The following is a 26,776-nucleotide window of genomic DNA, read 5'->3' on the forward strand; positions in this document are numbered from 1 at the left end:
GCTGCTGTGAGAGGTTATGTTGTTCCTGACCACATGTTGTTGTTGTTACTACTTTGTTGTGTTAGTGTTTTGTTATATTAACCTATTTATGGTAGTACTTTTGAAATAATCATGGAAATGATGGAAGACAATTCGCTTCCTTGGTTTGACAAGGTTCTATCTGGTCCAACCAAAATTTTAGAGGAAACGAGTTTGAAAATTCAAAATGCTAGAATTTTGTTCTCTGTTACAAAATGTTGTTTTGTACTCTGAATGGAGAAAAATTTCAGGTGTGTAAATTGTTTTTCCTCGGAACTCTAGCAATCTCCCAGAAACCTATCTATACCGCTCACAAAACCAAAAATGTCGTTACAAATACACCGACTTTGGACAAAAGAGGAAGGTCAGAAAACAGCTGTAGGCTACCAAGAGGCGATCCCTCTTTAGTAAGGGATCATATTAAATCTTTCCACACAGTTGGGTCCCACTACTGCAGTGCTAAGACAAACAGGAAATACTTAGAAGCTCATCTCTCGATTGCAAAAATGTACGATCTTTATGTACAAAAATGTGCATCATAAAATATTACTCTAGTCAGAAAATCGTTTTATTACAAAATCTTTACCACAGAGTTCAATCTGGGATTTCACTGTCCAAAGAGTGACAGGTGCGATAAATGCGAAAAGTTTATTGTGGCAAGAAAAACTGAAACTCTTACTGAAACGTTGCAGAAAGAATATGATTGGCATATAGTTTGCAAAAATTCAATGCGTGATGTGAGGAAGAAAGAAAAGGATAATGACACGCCAGTTTTATTGTTTGATATTGAGAACGTCATTACAGTCCCCCACGCTGATATAAGTTCGTTATTTTACTTAAGAAAGCATAACATCTACAACTTGACAGCCTACTATACCGTTACGAAGCAAGTGTACTGCGCCATTTGGCCTGAAACTATGTCAGGTCGTGCAGGAAACGACATTGCTTCTGCCGTTAGAAGAATCCTCGATGTAGTGGTGGACGAAAATGATATCAGTGATTTAACAACTTGGTCTGACTCTTGTATGCCCCAAAATAGAAATAGCATTATGTCAAATGCAGTGTTGGACTTTTTAAGGGATAACCCGAGTGTTAGCTCAGTTACAATGCAGTATTCATTGCCTGGCCATTCATATTGTGTACAGGAAGTCGACATTGCACACAGCTGGATAGAGAGAGAGATGAAAAAACACGAATCTTATTCTCCCATTGGACTTGTCAGAATATTAAAACAAGTAAGTCGCCACCAACCGTACCGAATTATTAAAATGCAGCCTGCTGACTTCAAGAATTTTACAGAAACTTCGAAGCTTTTGAATTACAAAGAAGTTCCATTTGCAAGTGTTTCAAGGTTGAGGTTTACAAGAACTCTCTATACTATTTTCATAAAGTCATCACATGATCCACTTGAGCCTGAAAACTGAAAATACATCAAGTTTAGCGAACCACCCCAGAGAAAGTGAAAGAACCAGACTTTATCAGCCAGCAAGCAACCTTCAAGCTCTTCTAGTGAAGTTAATGTTTTCGCAGTAAAACCGAAAATCCAAAAACAGTGTATAGATATTTCAGAAGCAAAGAAAAAAGACATAAAGGCTGCTTTTCAGTTTATGCCATTGCAAGACCGTGAGTACTACACTGCCGTTTTAAAAATCTAGTTAAACGTGCATTGTTGTAGAATGCAAAAAGATGTTTAATAAGGAGTGATACTAAACTTGATCTCTAAAATTAGTATTATTAAGAGAAGAACATTTTGTGTAGAACAATAATATGGCTAAGTATGCCTAATTATTTACAATTTTTCTAATTTAACTTGTTTTATACACAATCATGAACCAAAACATTTAAGTTGTGATACCTCAACACTTTAAAAGTACTACTGTTTATTGTTTTGTAAATATCTCATAGTTATGTTAGCCTTGTTTGATGTTTGTAATTTTAGAAAAATAAACATGTTAGTTTGATAAAGTTGTATCTGCACTTACACCCTTGTCACTTTAATTTTTGCTCATTTCGTCTATGACAAGGTTCTAACTGCATTTAGGCATATTTTATATAAAATCAACAGTAAAAACTTTTTTCATAAAAACAAAATGAAATGTTTAAAATTTTGTTAAATTATATTCATAATGAACAAAATTATAGCATTTTGAATTTCCAAACTCGTTTCCTCTAAAATTTTGGTTGGACCAGATAGAACCTTGTCAAACGAAGGTAGCGACTTTTGTATATCCTGAATGTACTAATAGAACACTACGAAGCAATAAAGATATTACATCTATGAAGTAATATCAACATAAAATACAGCCACTGATAATAAAAATCACAATTGTGTCAATTATATTTATAGTTGAAACTAATCAAGCAATTGGCCCAAGTGGTTGTTTCATTAATTATTTTGAAAACACAGACAGCACCACTCTAAATGTCACAAAACAAAATATACTAAAGACATCAGTAACTATTTCATATTGCAGTCAAATGTAAATCGTGATGATAGTATTGATGTATGCACTATAACAAATGTCAAAACTGCATACATCAGATAAACATTATTAAGGTGATCACCACTTAGAGAATAAAAAAAAACACAGCTTAACCTAAAAAGTACATTCTTAATTTTTACTAATAAACACCATTGTTGAGTGATCTTACTTACCTGCTAGAAAATTTTGTTATAGCCATAATAGGCCCAAAAGCTTCTTCATTGGCTATGAACATGTGATCCTCAACATCAGTGAAAATAGTGGGCTGGAAGAAGTATCCTGGCCTGTTGCAGCGTTGACCTCCCATCACCAGTGTTGCTCCTTCCTTTTGTGCCTTCTGGCAATAAGCCATCAGCTTATTAAGATGGGCCAAGTGGTTCTGGGGCCCATGTTGGGTGTTCCTGTTCAAAGGGTCACCAATCACCTGTAATCAGGATTTATCATGAATTCTGCAATAACATCACTCTTCTTGCTTCTAAATAATCCCACCTAGTTTACATACATACATATTTAGATACTTCATATAATATTGATGATCAAATTCAAACATTACGAGGTATGTTCAAAAAGTATCGTGAATTTTGTGTATTTTCAAAAATTATTTATTTATTCGTGAATATCTATTTTGTCCCCTTCAAAGTAATCCCACTGGGATATTATACACTTGTGCCAACGTATTTTCCAATCTTCGAAGCACTTCAAAAAATCATTTTTTTGTATCTTGTTCAGCTCCTTCTTCGATGCCGTCTCTATCTCGTCAATCGTGGTGTAGCGTCGTCCTTTCATGGGCCTCTTCAGTTTCGGGAACAAGAAAAAATCACAGGGGGCCAGATCTGGGGAATACGGTGGCTGCAGTATCATTAGTGTGTTGTTTTTGGCCAAGAAGTCGCGTACAAGCAGCGATGTGTGAGCAGTGGCGTTATTGTGGTGCAAAAGCCAATTTTTGTTTTTCCACAAATTCGGGTGTTTCTGGCGGATTGCTTCGCGCAAATTGCGCATAACTTGCAGGTAATATTCCTTATTCACTGTTCTACCTTGTGGCAAGAATTCATGAACCACCCACGCCCCTGCAATTGAAGAAAACTGAAAGCAAAACTTTCACATTCTACCAAACTTGGCGTGCTTTTTTCGGTCTTGGTTCATGTGGCAGCTTCCATTGAGATGATTGAGCTTTAATTTCCACGTCATAACCATAAACCCACGATTCGTCACCAGTTATGACCCTCTGGAGCAAATTCGGGTCGTCGCGGACAGATTTCAACATCTCATTAGCAATGTTCATGCGATGCTGTTTTTGATCGAAATTGAGCAATTTTGGTACGAATTTTGCGGCGACCCATCTCATGCCCAAATTATCGATTAAAATCGAATGGCACGAGCCAATCGATATGCCTAGGTCCTCGGCAATTTCTCTAACGGTGATTCGACGATTGGCCAATACCATTTTCTTCACTTCAACAATTTTTTTGTCTGTTGTTGAAGTGCTCGGGCGTCCGGCACGCTCTTCGTCGTTCACATCTTCTCGGCCTTCTGAAAACATTTTGTACCACCGATAAACGTTGCTTTTGTCCAAAGTAGCTTCTCCGTATGCCACAGTCAACATTCAGAATGCATCCGCGCACTTAATTTAGTTTTTCACACAAAATTTGATACAGGTTCTTTGTTCCATTTTTTTGAATAAGTAAAAATCGAAGACGAACCAAAACACGTGCAAGCAAAGCAGCTGTCAACAATTAACTGAACATTCAAAATGGCCGAAATTGTCAACATAAGTGAGAGACATATGTACCAACATAACGCCACAAAAAAAATCGAAATTCGAATATACGTAACCCGCGAAAATTCAAAATTCACGATACTTTTTTAACACACCTCGTATTTTAAATTCTCAAATGAAATATAAGCTAATTCTCTTTCAAAATTATTAACTTGGTATCAAAATAAAGGAGTGAATTAATAAATATTATTATTGAATGCAAAATATAAATTAAATAAGGAAACATCTTGGCTAGATAATAATTTATTTGCATGAATATAGTCTATAACATGGAGACGAATTTAAATATTAAAGTAAATTTATATATTAAAAAATGTGTACTTAAAATTTTAAAATATGTACTGAAATATATGATCATATAGATCAGTAATTCACGAGAACAGATTGTAAAATACCTGTAATGATTTAACTACCCTTTAGATTTACAGAGACTACAACCACAGCTAGTTCTTGCAAGTATTCAAATGTTCTATATGGTTCTGGTAATAGTTAAACAGAGATCATTGACTTTATCAATACAAGTGCAGAGCAGTTACATTCATCAGTTTAGCTGTGCATATCAGCGAGTCTAAATCAATTTACCTGGTGTATACAAACAGTGGCTAGCAAATATTAGTAATGAATAGGAGTTGATAAAAGTCAATTGGGAACATTTTAAGTTAAATTTAGTTTTTATCTCATGTTGTAGTTAGAGTAAAAAGACTATTATGTTTGTGATTGGTGAATTAACTTCTAATTTTCTGCCAAGAGTTGAGGCCCCACTCATTGTTGCTGCTGATAGTTTCTCTACTTCAGAAAAATTTACAAATGGAATGCTGTCAATTAAGGCGTATTTGTGGTGAGGATGCATCAAAAGGATTTGAATTTTAAAACATTTATAGAATAATTCTTAATTACCATAATGTAATTTTTTTACAAATTTTTAAATTAATGTTTGTTCAGGGTTCAATAAAATGTAGCTATTTTAATTTGATCCATACAAATAATAAATGTTAAATTATCTGTAGTATTGTAGTCCTACCATAATACTACTTATTGAGAGCCCTAGAAGTTACACTCTGTAAGAGTTAAAAAATATAGTAAGTACAAAAAGTAAACAATAAAATATATGAGATATGAAGTCTACAATATGTTATCACAAACTTAATTTCCTTGAAAATCACTTACTACTTTTTTAGTCTCTTCAACTAATTTCTTCAAGAATTCATCATGAATACTAGATTCAACAAATACACGTCCAGCCGCAATGCAGTTCTCTCCTTTATTAAAGAAAACTCCTCCCATGCTCTAAAAAACACAAACTGGTTAAACCACACATAAAATCAAATATTAATCATAATAACTAATAGTATTTCTTAAGTGACAACATCCTAATCTGGAAGTAGGTAAGACATATACTACTCGGAATGTTACATACGAGGGGTATTAGAAAAATAAGGTTCCCATGACTTTTTAAAATAGACAGCTCTATATTTCTACTTAGTGTTATACATCAATTTAAACCTCAAAAGTTAAGCTATTTTTCCACATAATCACTGTTTCTGTCCAAACACTTTTGTAGACGATGCTCCAACTTTTCTACCCCATGTTGTAGAATTCTGCCGCCAATCCTTTGAGGAATCGAGTAACCTCTTCCTTGACTTCATCATCGGTACTGAAGCGTTGGCCATCCTAGTGTTCTTTTAATTTTGGGAATAAGTGATAATCACTTAGGGCTAGGTCTGGGCTGTAGGGGGGATGGGGCACAATAGTCCAGCCAAAATTTGTCAGCAGTTCTTGAGTTTGATGTGACATGAGGTCGAGCCTTGCCATGGAGAAGCCTCACACCACTGGACAATCTTCCTCTACGTCGGTTCTGGATCGCGCGTCTCGGTTTTCTTAATGTGTTGCAATATCTGTCAGAGTTTACTGTTGTTCCATGAGGCAAAAAGTCGATCAGAAGCAGGCCCTTCCTGTCCCAAAAGATGGTTGTCATGACTTTCCCAGCACAATTTGTTTGCTTGAACTTCTTCGGTTTAGGCGAAGTTGAGTGACGCCATTCACGTGATTGCTGCTTGGTTTCGGGGGTAAAGTGAAACGCCCATGTTTTCCCCATAAACTTCGATTAACTGACGATGAATTTCAATAGGTTAAATCTGTTTTGCATTTAAAAAAAGTATCACAGTACGAATTTCGCATCTGGCAGAAACAACGATAGGGAGCTTCATCTTCGAAGGCAGCTAGGCCGGCACTGTTGGACGTAGCCAGGCGCGAGTGGTATGGATAGGGAGAGGGATAGCTGATGAGTAAGACCGTGTTGCCAGATTTCTTCCAACATATCGCATTCTGTCTCGGCGGCATAGGGAACCTTATTTTTCTAATACCCCTCGTATTATTTTTAATTTCAACTTTCTATTTATTCATAAAAGAAAGTATTACTTTCCTGAAGAAAACAATAGTTTTTTTTTGTTTAAAGGCTTCCTGATTCTGTTGCAATAAAATATTTTGGTATGATTGAACAACAAGTTTTCTCAATGTGAATGTTGAGTTTAGCTCCAGTTTACCTTCCTAATGGTGCAGTGTCTGGAATCTGTTGCTGTCACAGACTGTGACTGTGTGATTGTGAGGTACCACACAGTATAAACTGTGTTTTAGGAAATCTTTGCTCATATATTTATAAAATATTTAACTTTATTTCTTTACCACTTTCACTGCCAACTTCATTTGATGTCGTACATAGAATTCTATAGACTGCCGACAATGTCTTTTAACGGCACCGACTATTACAGTAATAAAAATGCATTTAAACATATTTGGAATTCGACATTGGTAGCCATTCACTATTTCAATGTTTTTATTTCTTACTCTATGGAATATGATCTATAAAATGTTTTCATGGCAGTTTTCTGGAATATCAAAAAAAGTGGTTTGTTTAAGAACTTGTTGTTGCGTTGGCCATTTCTTATCGTTCTGCTAATTCAACGTCTGCATTGTTATTGTTTTGTTTGCTATTGTGAGTAAATACAATGAATCGTGACAGTATTGAAGACAATTAAGTGCTAGAAGACTTACTCATATTTTCAAGTGACACTGAAAGTGATGATTTATTCCAAGATGATATAGATAATGATCCTGATTTTACTACCGATGAACTTGTTGATGTTTTTTTTTTCTCACATAAAAAATATAAGCAAAATACAGTAATAAAAAGGGGCTTACAGTAGTCTAAGAGGTTTGACTCTGAAATATTCTTCCAGCCTTTAACAGATAAATGTTTTTGTATCCTTTTACAATTACTCCATTGTATTAGGCTATGTGAACTGAAGTATGAACATTAAGCAGTACTTACATAATATTTGTAAAAACACAATGATCTTAATATGTACATTATTCTTGACAGTCAATGCAAGCGATAATAACTTAACTTCACTATAAGATCATTATGATTCACATAGTTCAATGCCTTGCTCAGTTTATACCAAGTGGTCTAAGCCAAGGCTTTGTTTTCAAAACCTTTGATAACATCACTTTCTACTTGCTTACTTGCCTCAGCAATTGACCTACCATTTCTGTAAAAAGTGTGTGTGTGTGTGTGCGTGTGTGTGTGCGTGTGCGTGCGTGTGTGCGTGCGTGTGTGTGTGTGTGTGTGTGTGTGTGTACAAACCCCTGATTTTTAAAGTTATGAACTCACCAGCCTGACACTTTTATCAAGGTCAAAGTCATCAAAGACTACAAGTGGAGATTTGCCTCCAAGCTCAAGTGAAACTTTCTTCAAGTTGGAGGCTGCATTCTTCATGATGTGTTGGCCAGTCTTGGTGCTACCGGTGAAGCCCACCTTCCTGATATCAGCGTGGTTTGCTATAGCTGCTCCAGCTTCACTTCCTGTCGTATATGTAATTTTATTAATTTTATATTTACATGATTATGTCTCAACAAATTTATAATTACAAGCAAACAACTTTTAAATTATAACTCCTGGTCTCCATATTTATAGGAATCCATAATGCAGCCATTCTAAGATTTTACATTATAGTTCGTTGAGGGCCTTCAAATATATTTATCAAACTCTCAAATAAATAAAAGATTAGCTATTTGAATATTAAAATACCAATTCAATTAGTCTTGCAAATACCATTGATGCAGTAAATACAGATTATTTTTATCTTTAGAACATTCAATGATGATGTATTTATTAAGTTTTTTGTTAGATAACAGTTTAAGAGCACCAATTTTTTCAACACATCATTTGATTACCAACTCAAAAAACAACACAGACAGTAAATTTATAGAATTTTAACTGGAATATATGAGATCTCATCATGAAAGCTTGTGACCAATACAATTAAATATGGTTGTATGATTTGTCTGTCCAGTAATTAGCAAGGCTTTTATAAAATAAACCTCCAGAACTTCAACCACGATTGATCTTACTTGAGTTTTTTTAATATTATTTCAGAATTATGCTATTTGACTATTCAAATACTTTTTATTGTTTGTAAAATTACATTAAACTTCTTAATAGATTGGAAATCTTGAAGGAAGGAGAAGTGACTAAAACCTTGTTCACAAGTTAGTGAAGGGGACAATTACAGTTTGTAGAGCTGAGTTACTCAGGAAATACGAGTAACAAAAGACAACATAATAATAAAATTACAAAGACTATTGGTAAGAGGATTTCTACAAGGATCTTTGACAAGATATTCTGGGCCCAATACTCTTTGACCAACACAATAACAATTTCCAGACAATATGAAAGACTGTAGTACAGCTGTCATGTATTCTTATGACACAACCCTTCTACGGCAACATTAATGTTCTGAAAAAGTAGAATAGACTAAATATTTAGAATGCTTTAAACATGACCTTAAATTATTTGATTGTATACCTAATAGTTAGTTAGCCACTCAAAAATAAAACAGATTATTTTTTTTAAGAAGGCAATATCTTATTTCCACTTAACCAGAAGAGGTTTCAAGAGAAAACAACACCAACTTTATGAATATAACACTTTATTGGAAACAATTCTGGATCCTTCACGCTGACAATCTGTAGAATAAATTGAATTTGGCAACCTGTTATAGGAATAGTCAAGAGTGCTTGCAGCATAGATGTGGATACAATCACTATCATGTTTTACTAAAGACACATTTGAGCAAAATACAGCAAAATAGTTTGGGAGCTACATCTGCTAGAAATTAACTTCTCATTCTATAAAACTTGGCTTTAAGAACTCTAACATAAAAAATAAAAACACCTACTGAAATGCATTTAAAACACTTTAAATCAATATAACAATAACAATATACTCAAATATGTCTATGTTCCTGTTAACACACAGATCTTTTCAAGAGGTATAACACGAACATCAACCCAGTGCCCATCACTATTTTGATAAAACAAATTTCTGTGAGAAAAATCAATCTATTGTAAATAATGTTTACGAATCACCTTTTGCTATACTTAATACACTGTTATTCTAAATTATATTTACAATTTTAAGCATATACATTACTGAATAAAAAGGTTTTCAGACTATTTAAGTTGGTATCAATGGAAAAACAAGCTCAGATTACAATGGTTATTTACTTAGCTGACAATGCTGGCTTTATTCTGCACATTATTAACACCATAACATAATGCTGCCCAATTTTGTAATGGCTTTGAGACAATAAAGTATTTTTGTCATAGATTTTCACTCACCATTCACCTATAAATGTGCGATGCCATTTTAAAACAAGATTTAATGAAGAGCCTTCCATAATCACTCATTTTCCAGCGTGCTCAGAACTTTTGCATAAGGTTCATTTTCAATCTCAGACGTGATGATCACGTAACGCCCTACTTCAATCAATTATCTATCTTAAAATTACAAGACCTTCGAGACTATCACTCACTCATTCTGTTGCACGCTCTTTTAAATACAAATTGTCCTAGTTATCTTTCAAACAACTTTCGATTTATGTCTGAAATAAGTGAACGAAGTACAAGGAGGGGTACATCCTTATTATCTATCCCAATTCATCGAACAACTACCTTTAGCAAATCGTTTACGGTTTCTGCCTGCCGATTGTGGAATGCTTTACCTGTTAACATCAGAGCCATCGATAAGTGCGCTCGCTTTGGGGCGGAGGTCAGGGCCTTGATGCTGGGGGCTCAGGGGGTGTAGCGGTTGGCGGCTTTGGTGTGCGGTACTTAGGGCAATTGCATGCAAGTTGAATGAATGCGAGTGTGTGTCTTGCGATATTATTGTAAATTTGTATATAGTTACATTAATTATTGATGATTGTTTTGATTTTAAGATTCATTTAATACGTAATGTAAATAAATAGACTAATTTTTAGTTATAAATGTATACATATATATGTTAGTTTAATTTGTATGAGGTTAAGTGGTAGAGAGGACTTTATAGTCCTAACTTCACCTCTAATAAAGTCATTTTTCATTTCATTTCCCCTGAATTTCAAACGTAACAGATGCAGTTGTAAGAATAAACCAAATGGTAGGCTGTTAGTAACCAATGTAATTGTGAACCAACAACGGGAGAATTGATTTATATAGTCTTCTATCATATATAGTAGAGCTTTGAATTTCAACAATTAAAACCAAATGAAATAGTTTTAAAACTTAATTAATTGTGAGAGTAAGCCAGCCAAACTGGAAAATTAACTTATAAACTGTTTAGTTTTTTGTGATGAAGCCACATCCTACTCACTTGCTTAACTAAAAAGACATAATGTTTTTAATGTAGCAATACAATTATATACACAATAAACCATGTGTATATTTTACACATCTTAGAGTCAGAATAACAGGAAATAGATTTGACATAAATAATAAATATAAAGAGAAGCCATTAGCCATGCTGCACACCAGAAAAAAAATTAAATTTTGTTGTGCTATGAACTTAAAAGAATTAATAGTTTTGTCTTATAATGAAGAAAATAAGACAATTTTTATTTTAAAATCTTGAACAGGCCAATCAATTGATTCTTAAATGTAAATATCCAATGGGATTAAATTTCATATACATATATAGAAAATATTGTTCAAATCTCTACCTGTGCAACTAATGATATTTACAGTTACCCTATTTAAAGTTTTGTGTATTTATTTTTTCTTGGTATCCGTTGTTTTGTGTTAGTGCTTTAATTTAATTTAAAATATTTATGCTATACATGTATAAACTTCAATGACATATAGAAGTAAATCATTCTATTTGACAGTGCAGTGAGGTTATTTATACAGTACACTGGCATACTTGTATAAATACCTGATGTTTATAAATGAATATCAGAGTTTTAACATTTTGTAGTTTCTTTTATATATATGACTTAAAATTATAAATCCATACATCAAATCAAAGAGCAACTCAAACAGTTTTGTTGTCACCTGTGTGCATACAAAGCGCCATCCGTTGGAAAGCGCTAGTAGCAAAAATGTTGATAAAAATTTACCAATTTTGCAAACAAAATGTTGTTTCACAAGAATGAATATTGTCTGGATCATGTTGTTTTCAGTGATGAATCAACATTTCCCCTCAGTGGACACGTGAACGTTCACAATGTGTGTATCTGGGGCTCAGAAAACCCTCTTGAGGTGGTAAAATTGCAGTGAGACTCCCATAAATTGAATGTTTTGTGTACCATATCTAGGTGGAAAGTTTATGGGCCTTTATGTTTTTGAGAAGGAACTGTAACTGGTATTTTTATCTTGGTGCTCTAGAACTATGATTTCCTCAAATGGAAGATGAGCCACAGAACTTCAGTTGGCAGCAAGATCCGCCTGACTGGCATAATTCAGTATGCGATTGGTCACTGTAACCAGCCGCTGGATTGGCCACAAGGGGTCCAATGACAGAGCTTGTTTCGCATGGCCTTCACGTTTACCAGACCTGATGCTATGTGATTTCTACCTTTGGGTATTCATAAAAGATAGTGTGTATGTATCTCTGCTGCCTACCCGATTTAAGGAACAGGATTGTAACCGGTTGTTGCAACAATCACTTCAGACACATTGATCAAAGTTTGGGAAGAACTAGGCTATCGACTTGATGTGTGCCGTGTGAGGAATGGAGCTCACATTGAACACTTGCGGGTATAACTATTTGAGTTCCTTTAATTTCATGTATAAATTATATTTTAAGTTTTATATAATAAATAATACAAAACGTTAAAACTCCTATATTCATTTAAAAGCAAGTACTTTTTGCGATTCAATGTTTATTGAAATTAAATTATGCTATTGCCACTTATACAAATTTAATGAATGTAAATAGAAGTCATTTGACAGGTATTTGGTCTTCCGATCATATGTTAGTTTGGTTATTTGAACACATATGTAAAAGAATCGGCCAAATACAAAATAATTGAATCATAAAAAGTGAGGGCTCTGTGGTGTAATGGTAGCACATTCACCCGGCAAGTGAGAGATCCGGGTTCGAGTCCTGGCGGAGCAAGTACTTTTTGCGATTCAATATTTATTGAAATTAAATTAAGCTATTGCCACTTATACAAATTTAATGAATATATATATATATATATACACACACAGAGTATATTTATAAACAGGTTTATAAGACTTTTATAAGTATTAATAACTTTTTTTAATTTTTTTGTCTTAAACTTTGATAAGTAAAAAATAGAAACAAATAAAACTTGTTTACAAAAGCTTTAATTAAAATTAGTAAAATATTTTTTACCTAGCAATTAGATAGCAGATAGCAATAAGAAATCACCATTAAAAACTATTCACAGCCATGAGCACAAGAAGATATTTAGAGCTCTAAAGTCAATTAACCTAATCTTAATTAAATTATCAGTAATGTGTACATAAATATTTCTGTTATGAGTTTTTATTTATTTCCATCGTCTTGAACATCCTTAAATGCAATGTTTACCTGAGTAGCAGACTTGTCAAATGAGTGATAAGAAATACAACTTTAAAATGTGAATAAATACAAAGACACATGTGCTAAAATCAAGGAAGACTATTTTAATATGTACATAAAATAGAAAGGGCCATGTGCATTAAAACTAGAATTACAAGTTTGTCATATAAAATTGTAAAAATGCCAAAATAACATGCAAATGTAACAAAACAAAATTTGAAGTTTGAGCTGGATTAAGCTTCCAGCTTAGGAAAATTTGTCCACACTTTAAATCAGATGTCCAGACTATGGTGACTGAGATACTCAGAGAGGCTGTAAAAGCATTTTTGAAGAAGAAATTCAGCAGCAAGCTTTTTGAAACTTCTGAGACATGGCTCGGGTTTTATGTGGTCTGGCCAATTATTATAAATTTTTAAGCAAGTGTATCTTGGAGATTAAAAAAAATGTGGTTCTGTGGATGAGATACTGTAAGATGTTAGAATTTATGGTAGATTAATAGTAATGGTGATTCTGCTCAAAATATCTATGGGAGTATTATTTCGAAATACGAGACCATTGGAGGATAAACAATGGAGGAAAGTTGAGTTTGAAGACCCTCAGTGCTTCCATAGAATTTCCCCAAAATACGATACCATAAGAAATGAGTGAGTGGAAGTACGCAAAGAAAACCTGTCTCATGGCTGAGAATTCAACAGACGAAGTCAGTAATGCAAAATAAGCTTTACTGAGATGATGGAGTAAAGAATTTACTTCCTGATACCAAGAAAGAGTAGAATCAATATCAAGACAAAGGAATTTGCTAGAAGGTACGGCGTTTAAATGAGAAGGTAAATATGATGATCAGATTGAGGGGTTGTACTGTACTTTAGATGAAAATTAATAAATTGTGTTTTTGAAGGGTTCAGTTTCAGAATATTTACATCGCATCGAGTATTCATTTGGTCAAAGGTTGCAGTCAGTATCTGCGACAGATGAACCTTATTAGGGTTATAAGCTACAATGGAGCTTGTCTGCATACATTAGGACCTGTACATTGGATGTTAAATTAGAAACATCATTGTAGTAAACGGGGAACAGAAGAGGACCCAGGATTGAGCCCTGGGAGACTGCTGAAATCAGTACTGAAGGAGTACTTCCATTAACTATACCCTATCAAACAACCAAATACTAATTTTTCACATCTAGACACAAACTTTTAACAAATTTTTACAGAACTGAACTATTTACACTCTATTTACAAATATGCATGGCCAGGAAATTTCCATAGCATAATTCAGGAAGCATGAGCTAATTTGCATTTTATAATAACACAACCTATTTATTCCATGAAATCAACTCTGAAATCTTCCCTAAAAAGGAATCAATCATCAGCCATACTACATTTAGCAGGAATTAGAATTAGAGGATACGGACTATAAAAAAATCAAGTACTAGTATTTGTTACATGTATTTTTTTGACACATTTAAAAACAAACTTTTAGTAAACTTGACATTTTCAGTCTCTTTATTTCAATGATTGAAACTGTTATAGCAAGTATTTATGTTTTTGATGATTGGTTGTAAATGTGTCAAACTAATAAAATATGATGTGTGAAAATAGATACTACCATTGGGTATATTCAACCCAAATTATTCGCTATCCTTCTAGTTCAACTCCAACCCACAACCAGTAAGGTTGACTATAAATTTCCTTTGTCATGTGAAAGTACTCTATCGATTTCATAAAAACTAGGTTGTGTTCTGATGTTAAGTGTTTACTCTTCTCTGAGACTTACAGCCCTTACTTCATTTTCAACTACCAATTTGGACCATTTCACTGAAGCCTTAAACATTTTTCCATTAGATCAAGTAATATACAAGTATATACAAAAACAAATCTATAGTGCTCTGAAAAAGAGACCAATAGCAAAAAGGTGGTTAAAAAATAACTACGAGTAACAATGAAAGTCTGGTGACGCGTCTCCCTTATTTAAACCGTCTCCCTTATTTAAACCGTCTCCCTTATTTAAACCGTCTCCCTTATTTAAACCATCTCCCTTATTTAAACGATTACAAAGATAAAAGTGGAAAACTGTGTTAACAAAATCTAACCCTAGGAAGTTGAGGTAAATTTGCACTTAAATTAAATGTAAAGTGTAATTTTCTCACCACCATTGTTTGTTGCGCACATGCATGAGAAGCTGCTAGTGCAACATGCATGTTATGATTAAGCTGAGCAAAACATGTCAAGTCCAAATCACTGAGGCACCTTTTCCAGGTAACACGTTGATTACTCCAGGTGGAAAGCCAGCTTTTACAGAGAGTTCAGCAAACTTGAGAGCTGTGAGAGGTGATTGTTCAGAGGGCTTGATGACAACTGTATTTCCAGCCGCTAAGCAGGGTGCCATCTTCCAAGACAACATCATCAACGGATAATTCCATGGAGTGATCAGGCCACATACTCTGGACACAGTGTTGACAGTTGGTCATATACAGTAACCTCTTTTTCACTAAAATATATTATTTTGATGGTCAATAGAACACTGAAAGCTATATAAATGTTAACATTTTTGTGCAGGTGGAAGAAAATCTTCAACAAGTGTTAGCTGCAGAGAATCTGTAAGATTTGTTAATCCCAAACACCCCAGATGAAAATTATCTTTTAAACAACACTTTATCTAAAACTGCACTTCCGATATTGATTGAATACTACTGATTAGTTAACCTCTCGATATTAGCATTCTTTATTGGTTTAGAATTGCCATGTCCTACTTAATGCTCTACTTATATCTCCTTAGCATGAACCCGTGATAATATCTGGCATAAAGTCACAATGAAGCTCTCTGCTCTTTTATTAGTGCAGAAAGTTGTAAACAAAGAACATTTAATGTACTCATAAGTTATCATAATAATAAAGTCTATAACATTAAGCATTAAATCTATCTTCCCAATGCATAAATTGCATCTGAAGTAGCCACACCCTATCAGAAACTAGCACATACAGAAGTTTAAGTCCTTATGGCCAAACTCGATCCAAGGTCTGAGAGTCAAACAATCCTCCAAACAGTCTAAAAGCAGCCTTCTGCTATTTAACCTACAATGTTTTCACATTAGCGGTTTAGGCTTTTTATAAGGCCTGTCTGTTATGTCCAAATCTACATTCAGCATGATGACCTCCCTTTGTTAATATGCAAGCAAGTCAAAAGGGATTGCTCTACCAACTGTGATAACCGAGGATTCATATACTATAAATGTTGATAGTTCTGCTCAGATACGTAGCCAGTATTAGAGCTGAAAATGAGCTTTTCTTCTTGTGATTGTTTATTGCTTATTCTCAGAACCACTTATCATAACAATAGTAAAATATATGACAATGAGAGTCTATTGTCCTCCATACAACTTAAGTTAAGCAAGCTTGGTTTTCTTGGGTGTGGGGGCAGGGCCTTGTCGAGTCACAATAACTTCAAGCTCATTTGAATTTTGAGTTTAGCTCCAGTTCACTTTCCTTTTACTGCAGCATCTGGTATCTGACGCTGTCTCAGACTCCTGGAATCTTGAGTCATGTTCGTCTGAAGAGATCCAAAGAAAGTTAACGACAAAGAAGCTCAAAACGAAACATTTACATCGTTTCGACATCAGAGACACCTATAAATACGTGAAGTGGTGATCGTGTCTATCACATCGTAGTGCACTCAATTGTATACCTGATGAGACCTATTTTAATCATAGTCTTTCTTATATACATACATTTATTAATGACAAAGTACCTTACTTGTTTATCAAAAAAACAAGGAAAGGAGCACACAGACTCAAGGGTTCATTGTTGTGTGATTCACTGCCACAGTGTCACTTAGAGCTAAGTTATAAAAGACAAATTATTGGGAATTCATTACATTCACTAGACAAGCCGCTATAGCTAAGTCTATGTTGATCTTTTTGCAGAAGAGTTAGAACTAGTCAACCTGAGTACTTTGACCTGCAGTCACATTGCACAGCATACGTGCACGTTGATCTGAGAGTTAAAAGTCTGAGAGGGTTAAAAAAGCTTTACAACAATATATTTATATGTTTAGGTTTAACAAATAGATAAACAATTGAAATACGCAAAAGGTTGTTATTATATGCTGGGTGGCCAAATTAACTGGTTTAAATAGTATTTGGACTGCCCACAAACAGTTTCAGAGGGAAAGAGTTATTTGTGTTAAATAACACCAAATGGTTCTGCAATTGCTATAACACTGAGTGGCTAGCAGAAGTGATGTTCACCAACAAGATCTTGAGTCATTTGAATTGGCACAAGTAGACTACAGTAATTTCTACAGGAGAGTTAAGTAAAGTTAAACTTATTGTTACAATGTTGGTACTCAATTAACTTATGGCATACAGATACTTAAACAATTAACTTGTTTCCTATGCTATTTTCCTGGAGATATAAATACTATGCAACAAACTGATACTATAGTAACAGTCAAAGATCTAAGAAGAATATATTTTAGTAAGAAATTAGTAACAAATAACTGTATTGACAAAATTTAACTATGCCACTTAACAAACACTTTGTAGAAAATAAATACTCTTCCCTGATATCCCAGACATTCCCTCTTGCTTAACTCACCCAATTGGTTCCCTACGCGTTAAGGTGAGATTGCGGTTGGGCCTGGCATGGCTGATGGGAATGGTGGAGCCGTGTATCTTATCTGTCCAGCCAGCAAAGTAGCGCCAAGTCTCCACACTCATGCCAATGTGAGTCTTGAGTGCAAGAGTGTAGACTGCACCAGAGTCCAAGCTCTCAATTGTCGCCAACTCCTCCTTGTGGTTGTCCATTAAGTCAGCGAGTCGATTCATCAGCACACCTCGTTCCCGGTTACTTATTTTTGACCACTCTCCATCATAAAAGGCATTCCTGGCTGCTTCTACAGCATCATCCACATCTTTCTCACTAGCACACTGAACCTGAAAATGATAATATAGTTTTAAAGAAACGCATTGTAAGTCTACAGTTAATTTGTTCTTTCATAAAAGCATGACCAAGAACCCATATTGAGATAGAGTCGCATTTATTTGAAAGTATATTTACCATAAGGTGAATAATTATACATATATGCTTAATATAACCTAGTAAAATATAAAGTTCAAATTATATATATACACACACACACACACACACACACACACACACACACACACACACACAGAGTGTTTAAGACCACCCAGCTGCAATCACCTATAGTTGAACTGTTTGGCATAGAGCAAAGCGATAAAATGTAACCCTAATAAATCTCACAAACCAAACATTACAAAATTGGTTTTTTTGTATTTGAAATACAGGACGTGTCTGAAAATGAGGGTTCACAGGTTCAAATCACAAAAGTTTCAAATAGCAAGATAGGTTATGCGGTACATAATTTTTAAGGTCTTGGAACGCTGAACTACTTTTTACTACATTTTGAAAATATCTTAAGTCTTGTTCAAATGGTAGAGATTTTTTTGGAAAATGTTTAGAGACTCCTTTTTTACTATCTAATTTTGTAATTAAGTTTGCAAGTGTCAATACTTTTGTATTGGAAAAAGCACAAGATAAGCTTTCAAATAGTATATTGTATGACCATTTTTGCAAGTTTTTTTACAGCACCAAAATATTTTAATTCAAAATACTTTGCAGCCTCGTGCCCAAAAAACTTTAAATGAGAACATAAGTCTTATGGCACATCAAATTAAAGGTTATTAAAAAAGAAACATGTTTCAAATTTAAACTTCAATTCCATCTCTTAGAGTTTACAGATTATTTGGAAAACATGTAATGTTATACTTCAGTTACTTTTCTTAGTAATTACTAAAATGAAACTTATTTTGGCAAAGTTTGGTGTATGAGATTTATTAGGGTTACAGTTTATAGCATCGCTCTATGTCAAACGGTTCAACCACAGGATATAACGGCCGGTTAATCTGAAACATCCTGTATATATGGATGCAGGGTGTTCACAAAAGGGTGTCAAACTTCTGTGGCTGATAGTATTCATCATTTCAAACAAAGAAATCAGGCAAACAGGTTGAGAAATGTCTTGTTTATAAAAAATGTATTATCTTTAAAACTAGTTAAGCTAAGGAAACTAAATTTGGCACATAGGTTTGAATAGATAAATGTAAAATTAAAAAGAAAAAACATTGTTTAAAAAAGAGTTATGTAAGACGAAGTTTTACAGAGCTTTACGCATTTACATTAACAGAAAAAATGGTTTACTTCAAGCATACCTGTACTACCTTATAACTTTAGCTTTCTGCATATTCACTATAATGTAAATGTGGGTTCCTAAAATATTAAAATTGTGATTCTCACAGATTTAACTATTACCAAGGGAAATAAGATCAATTAAATTCTCATATATAAAAACTAACCCTCAAAATGGTGGCACAAAAATTCAAAGACTATAAATTAAACTAACCTTGCACAAGACAGACTCATCTGATGGGTTGATACAATCTATTGTCTTGCCAGACTCAGAATTAACAAAATGATTGTTGATAAACAATTGGTTTGGAAATGTCAAATTGATATTGTTGGCTTCCATTTGAATTGCATTGTATTTAAATTCTTTCTTGTCAGATGCTCCACGAGCTTTCTTGACAACTGTTTCACAGAACTCCAAGAACACAGGGGCCATGAAAACGTCTTCGTTCTGCAAGTTTATTTGTAGTTTCTCTTTTATTTCTTCCACTAATCTATAGGTAACACAACATGAATTTAATGTAGAGACCTAAAATACTAAATTCAATATACAAAGTAAATTTTTACAACTATAACATACCATTTTTTTAAACGATTCTGTATCAATTTGTTTGTACTTATTTCAAGTCTGAATTAACTATTTAGTTACAGCTAAATATCTGCAGTTCCAGCTGTACCTATTATGTGAGTTGTTATGTGACTTATCCGAGGCGGATGTTTTTAAATATGGTAATTGTTAACACATATGTTGTAACATATGCTTACAATCATTGTAAGCCTATAATTACAAAGTATAATATGTGTTTTAAAAATTCTAATTTATGTTAGAGAGAATTTAATCAAATCAACTTCATCATATTCAGTTTACAAAAAAGTTATTATAGTTTATGGTTATATCAATATAGCAGTTACAGGGCGATGAAATCAAGCAAATATTAAAACTGAGCCATTAATCTAAAAATAATAGCTTTATTCAAATAAAAACTTTAATTTAATTAATTAAGCTTATCTATTGCTTTCTATGTGCAACAAAGTAATTTTTGGAAATGCATATGTGGTACTTCCTATTGTGAATTTATAGCATTACACCATTTGTTAATGATGTAATGTGCAACAAACCTTTTGTTTTTTGAGTCAATCTGAATTTTTTAGTACTTTACAGGTTATCTAACACCATGTGCCCAAAAAATCGTGTAAATTTGTATATCCACTTATGTTTGGAATTTACCACATATCTTTTATTAATAAATACATATATTTCTTTAGGATACTGTTCAATGGACCAAGACAAGCTAAAAACTAAATGCAACTAAATTCTATCTCTTTTTGTTTACTGTTTGTGTGTTTTTTAGTCTTTATTTTTCATTTCAGAAACCAGTAAATATTTTTTTTAAACTCCAATTTGCACAGTTATTTTTCTTGCAGTCTCAATTAGGAGAAAAATTAATATTATATTATCATATCACGTTTCAAGATAGCAAATGGTTGAAATTTTTAAAGCTTAATACAATAAAAAGTTTGATTGTAAAATTTTCTTTAAGAATAATAAAAGTTGGTAAATATAATTACACACATTTTTACTCTTAGATCATAAAAACTAGCCAATAAATAATATAGGTATGTTTTTAATGGCTGTGAGTTCTTACAAGAAGACAAAGATTATTTTATTAAATACAAATTTTGTTATTTTGTAAAAAGAGGTAAAAATTATGTAAAATGAAAATTCTCTAATTTTAAAATACTTTGGATATAGCCTACTTACCTAACAACATCCATAGAACCAGCACCGGAAGCAAAAAAATCAGTGGTGTTATTAACTTCTATACTTAAAATGCTCTTCCAAACTGAATTCAAAATAACGATCATATTTTCTTCTTTTTCTGTCAGCTGCAAGGCGTCACTCTCATCCCTACTCTTCCCAAACTGAGATGCAGATATCATTCTACCATTCACTGACAGTCTCTCAATATTCACCTACAACAATGTTATCTATTGAAAAATTTAAAATATGAAAATCAGAGGCCATTCATTATAATGGAGAGATTATAACGTTTGACAAGTTATTTTTATAAGTTTTTACTAAGTTTTTAGAAATCTAATAATATAAAATCCAAAAATGGACTAAAGTTTTAAAAAATGTTGAAAGAATTCTTAATGAACAATGCTCTTTACTCTATTGAAGAACTTTCTAACTCTCAGTCTCGAAGGGGCTTCTTATGAATATAGTATCATATACATTAATCATTGTTTGGTAGTAATAGATGAATGATACTATTCATTAAATTGCATTTCAAACAATAAATAAAGACTACTGAATAAAGTAAAGTAAAGTAAAAGTAAAGATATCTTATTTTACCAGTTGAAGTTAGGGCTAAGAAGCCCTCTCTAACACTTAACCTGGAGACCAACGGCTTAAAGGAGACTTCCGAACCAACACCAATGGCTGGGCAGGCGGGCTGCTTGCAAGGACAGGATTGCTCAGCGGTCACCAATCCAAGCAGCAGCCACGCTCGACATTGCTTGATCTGGTTATCTAACGATAACCGTTGTATCCACTACACTGCGCCATTGGCAAAATATAGAATACTGACAATTAAAACACTTAATTTATTTCCTTGTTAACTTCATTGGTCTGACTTACCATTTTGCCATCACTGCCCCAAAGTAGAATCCCATCTGGGTGAACTATGCCTGGCTGATGCATTCCATTTACTGCTATTTGTGTTCCCTCAGGCTTAGCACTTTTCCATAACTTTGATCCGAAAAATTTGACTTCTTCTCCATTTAAAATGCTCCATGCCCCTGGTGAACTGTCCAATCCCCTTATAAAGTTGTGTATCCCCACAGCATCTTTGCTCCAATCAATCTGAAAGAAAGGATTACTTTCTTAGCTTTGTTGTACAAATGTATAACTGTAAATTTCATCTCAATTGACTGAAAATAGTATGCTAAGGTGGTGCAAATGGCTTTTAGCTGGATTAATTTTTTTTTTATTTCAGAGTTACATTCCTTTACGAACTATCACGAAGTCAAAATATTCTTTATTGACAAAATCATAGAGAATGCTGTTGGCACCAAAATAAATAAAAATATACAAATTATATATGAATAGTAAAATAATAAAATAGGACACACACACCTGTAATTTATAATGTAATTTATGTGTTTATTTATTTATTATATAAAGTTATACAGTGGAACATAGATCATTCATTCCTCAAGAGACTGATAAACAAATCTAATTATTCACAAATTTGAACTAAACATTTGTTTAATACAAATAAATTAGCTATAAATAATATTAATTACATGATATTTACATAGATAAAATCTTAATGATGGAAACATAGCTACGTACTATTTATACTACATATTTAATTTATTACTGTATAAACATACTGTAGCTAACAATTTAAAAAATGGAAAGTCTTGTGTAATAACAAATCTTTATACACAGGTTGTACGCTTAGCAAGGTAACCACTCACTCTGACGTATGTTGTGACAGTGAAGGCTGAACAAAGACATGATGAAAAAAGATGATATGTTGGAGGGGTAGGGTAATGGAAAACTGACATTGACATAGTGGTGAGGCAAGGTAACTAGCTAGGTATGGACAGATACGTTCAAATTGCTTACATTTCTAAATTCATCAGTACAACTGATCAGCTAGAGTAACGAAAGCATACCTCGGCTTTGCTACTCGACAATAGCAAAGCCTTTGAACACTTAGGGAAGAAAATAATTCTGAATAAACTATTAGCTAAACGCTGGATTTTAAAGACATGTCAAAGAAGTGGGTAGCAAGTTAACTCCAAGGACATAGCCAGATTGTTGAAGTTCAAGTACCAGGAAAGGGTAGGAGATCCCTATACAGATCCAAACCATTGTTAATGAGGAGAGGCATACCACAAGGATGTCTTGGGCCCTTTTCTATTTATATTATTTACAAATGACTTAAAGACCATCATGTACACAGATGACACTACTTTTGTTCTGACAAATCTGCATTAGAGCTGCAATCACAAGTTTATGATAACTTCATTAATAATAAAAGCCATTACAATTTTTGACAAATTTGTTGATAAAGAGATATAATGATTCTGATGCTGAATAAATTGTAGGCTATATTGAAAAGCTTGTACCTAGATATTATCAGAGCTTAAATGTAAATGGTAACTTACTTCAAAAATGTTTTAGGAGTTGTTCTCATGAATTTGTTATATAATAGATATTTTAATTCAAGCTAAATTAAGTATTTTTTCTGAAATCTTGTGCTTGTTTTTTTAAGCTGATCTTTATTATTTCAAAAAAATTAACATCATGTATACCAGTGAAACCCTTTTAGTGACTCTTTCAGAGAGTAATAAATCACATGTGATCAATCCATATTGCCAATTCTGTTAGAATCTCTTTTAGTAGTTTCTGGAATATAGTTAGAGCTTAGGCATACACTTGCAATTATAAAATTATAGTATTAGTAATTTAATACTAGAATATGTCTAACACTCTGTCAATTTGGAGAGGTGTACTGTACACTTCATCCTCAGAATAAACAACACAATGAGGCAAGAAGCAATTATTTCATATTTGTATATTTGGAATGTAAAATTACGTGGATAACACTAACCTTTGATATTTTCAAGACAGTTTATTTTCTATTTTTAATTTCTCTTTAAGTTTTCAAGTACAACACAAGAAATTGATACATTTTAATAAATAATAACTCATCTCATCTTCATTGCTTTAGAATTAACATAAAACATCTCTATATATATATTGACAGTAGGCTATTTTACTGTGAAACGGATTGTTCTTAGAAATTATGTTGTTAGTAAAAGCAATATGCTAATAAAAACAAACAAATAAGTATCTACCGTAACCCATTTTTTTAACACTCTTGGTTGTTTCTCAAATAATTTTCACTTGATTTCATTACTTGATCAATTTTGTTTTTTGTGAAAGTATTGTTTTTAGCCATGTATAACTTAAGACCAATAAAAAGAATGTTACTGAATGGAATGCATGAATACATATTTGTAATGCCAAACTATACAAATATTTAATGATTATACAACAATATTACATCACCATACAACAAGAAAATTAAAAACATTGTAATCAAATATAACTAACTATGCTATTTTGTAAAATATAGTAACTATTAAAATAAATTATAACAATTGGGATAATTTAGAAAATGTTACGTGCAAAATCCATTGTGTAAATGGTGCGGTTGGTTAAATATCATACTCAACATTGTTATCAGGAAACTATCTTCATGACAAGTACACTCCCAAACCAAGTAGAGCAGGGAACTGCTTAATTCAAAAGTGTCAATTATCATTTGTTTTACCTATTTTATTTTCCTAATTATTGCAACACACATACTGGAAATTATGGTACGAATTTTACTGGTGATGAATTATTGTAACTTAGCAAAACTGTCCTAGAGGAATAAAATTATTATATTACTCAAATTCAATTTAATGTTTATTTTGATCACTGAGTAATCAGATATTGATGTAATTACTCAGAATTAAAGCAAAATAATAGTATACTTAAATTCTTCTGTAACTAACTTTCTGGAGCTCTTTTTTTCGCAATGAAGGCTCAAAGCTTGCACCCTCAGTTGGTTGCTCAATTTTTGGAGCACTGCCATCAGCCACCATGTCTACAGCCTCCGCCTACAATGAACATATATGTTAGCTTTGTTTTAAAACATAACTGCTGAATTCAAAACCTTTATATTGAAATACTCTTAATTTAACTGTCACATAACCATACTGTAAGAATAAAAACCATATATTTATAATGGTATCTTAGTGATGCTTGTTTGTACAAAATATATTTTTCAACAATGAATAAATGGATTTAGTGAACATTTAATAAGTTTATTTATTTATATTATCAACAAAAACATTTAATGTGATAATACTGATCTTTGTTGTCATCTCTGATCTGAGATTATAATTGTTCTAACCCAGGTTCCTGAATTCTGTTGTAGGAACACACCTATAAATTAAATAGTTTTAATTTCAGAAGATTAAATATTTACCATGGCTTTAATACCACAAGGATACAGGAAGCGACTGTACAGTGTATCTACTGTATCATTAGGCTCCACAGCACACTTCTGCTGCAAGAGAATAGGACCTGTGTCTAGTCCCTCATCTGCCCAGAACACTGAGAACCCTGCTTCCTTGTCTCCTTGGATAAGAGTCCTTTAAATCACAAGAGAAGTTGTCAGTTCATGGAGAACCAGATTCATTTAAAACTCATTCATATCAAAAGAAGTTATACAAATTAGAAAACAAGAAGCAAAATAAATATCCAAAGTTGTCATATAGTTTGCACTCTTCTTTCTTTAATAAACACTAAATGTCAATAATGTTTGTTTGTAGGTGAAGAAGAGGAACTAAATTTTATTTATGTTCAAACTCTTTGAAGTTCATTCTCTTACTAAAACTGCTCAAGTAGCAAACCCTTCCATCCTCCCCCCTCTCCCACCAATATAATGTTAAATATCAAATCCAAACAAGGATATTGGCACAAATTTTAAGCCTTTGTCTTTATTGGTTCTTAACATATTTCAGTCAAATTAAATTACATTCATTGTAATATTCAAACTAGTACTATAACCTATTATCCTGAATCTGACTAAAAGTTGACATTTTAACAAATAAAAGATTAATAAATTTCATGAAATAAAGGCTGTTTGGTTAAAAACAGCAACAAACAGCATTCTGGAAAGTTTCAACGATTCGCTGATAAAGTTGTCTGATTCAATAAACAGCTTGATAAAACACACATAATAAAATTGTAGATATAGTATGAAATATATATCCTTTGTTAATGAGAACATAACCTACTTAAAATACTTCAAACCAAAGTAGCTAGGTTACATAGGCATACAGTTAGTACTGAATTTTGACTCTCCGTCAAACCATGACAGGTGCTTGCCCATTCGTCAATGATGACTTTCATGTGAAATGATGTTGAAGCATTCACTCACTACTGGTGCAAATACGTAGAACGGAACCTAGGGCATATAATGTAGTTCATAGACAAAACAAATAATATTTTAAACTTGTATAACTTAAGAATAATGAGGCAGTGACTTTACAGACCAGCTGATGGCACTGACTCCACGATGTCTAGGCAGAATAGATGGATGATAGCAGATAGTCTTTAGTTTAGGAAAGTTGATAACATCCATTGGTATGAATTGAGAGCAGAATGGCAACACATTGAGCTCAGCACCCACTTCCTTATACTGATCTACAATTTCCTTGAGTGCTTGTTCCCCTTTACGCCAAGCTTTCACCTTGTATACTGGTGTCTGGTCAGCCCGTGCTACTGTTGCTGTAACCAAAATTACTTTTACAGTTCAGTGCTCGTTTAAAAATATTGTACAGACACTTGGGGT

General features: G+C 33.1%; 1 protein-coding gene across 1 annotated transcript in view; it reads right to left on the reverse strand.

Annotated features, from left to right (window-relative positions):
* The window catches only part of LOC124369073 (cytosolic 10-formyltetrahydrofolate dehydrogenase), a 61,102-nt gene that overhangs the window by 9,754 nt on the left and 24,572 nt on the right, over positions 1-26,776 (reverse strand). The window contains exons 3-13 of the mRNA XM_046826788.1: positions 26,478-26,712; positions 25,406-25,571; positions 24,930-25,034; positions 21,991-22,215; positions 21,112-21,323; positions 19,567-19,843; positions 17,739-18,076; positions 15,393-15,586; positions 7,949-8,139; positions 5,446-5,565; positions 2,675-2,925 (exon numbers count right to left, since the gene is read on the reverse strand). Of these exons, the coding sequence (XP_046682744.1) occupies positions 2,675-2,925; positions 5,446-5,565; positions 7,949-8,139; positions 15,393-15,586; positions 17,739-18,076; positions 19,567-19,843; positions 21,112-21,323; positions 21,991-22,215; positions 24,930-25,034; positions 25,406-25,571; positions 26,478-26,712 (2,314 nt within the window). The remainder of the gene's footprint in view (positions 1-2,674; positions 2,926-5,445; positions 5,566-7,948; positions 8,140-15,392; positions 15,587-17,738; positions 18,077-19,566; positions 19,844-21,111; positions 21,324-21,990; positions 22,216-24,929; positions 25,035-25,405; positions 25,572-26,477; positions 26,713-26,776) is intronic.

Source organism: Homalodisca vitripennis, chromosome X (genome assembly GCF_021130785.1).
Source record: "Homalodisca vitripennis isolate AUS2020 chromosome X, UT_GWSS_2.1, whole genome shotgun sequence".
Lineage (NCBI taxonomy): Eukaryota > Metazoa > Arthropoda > Insecta > Hemiptera > Cicadellidae > Homalodisca > Homalodisca vitripennis.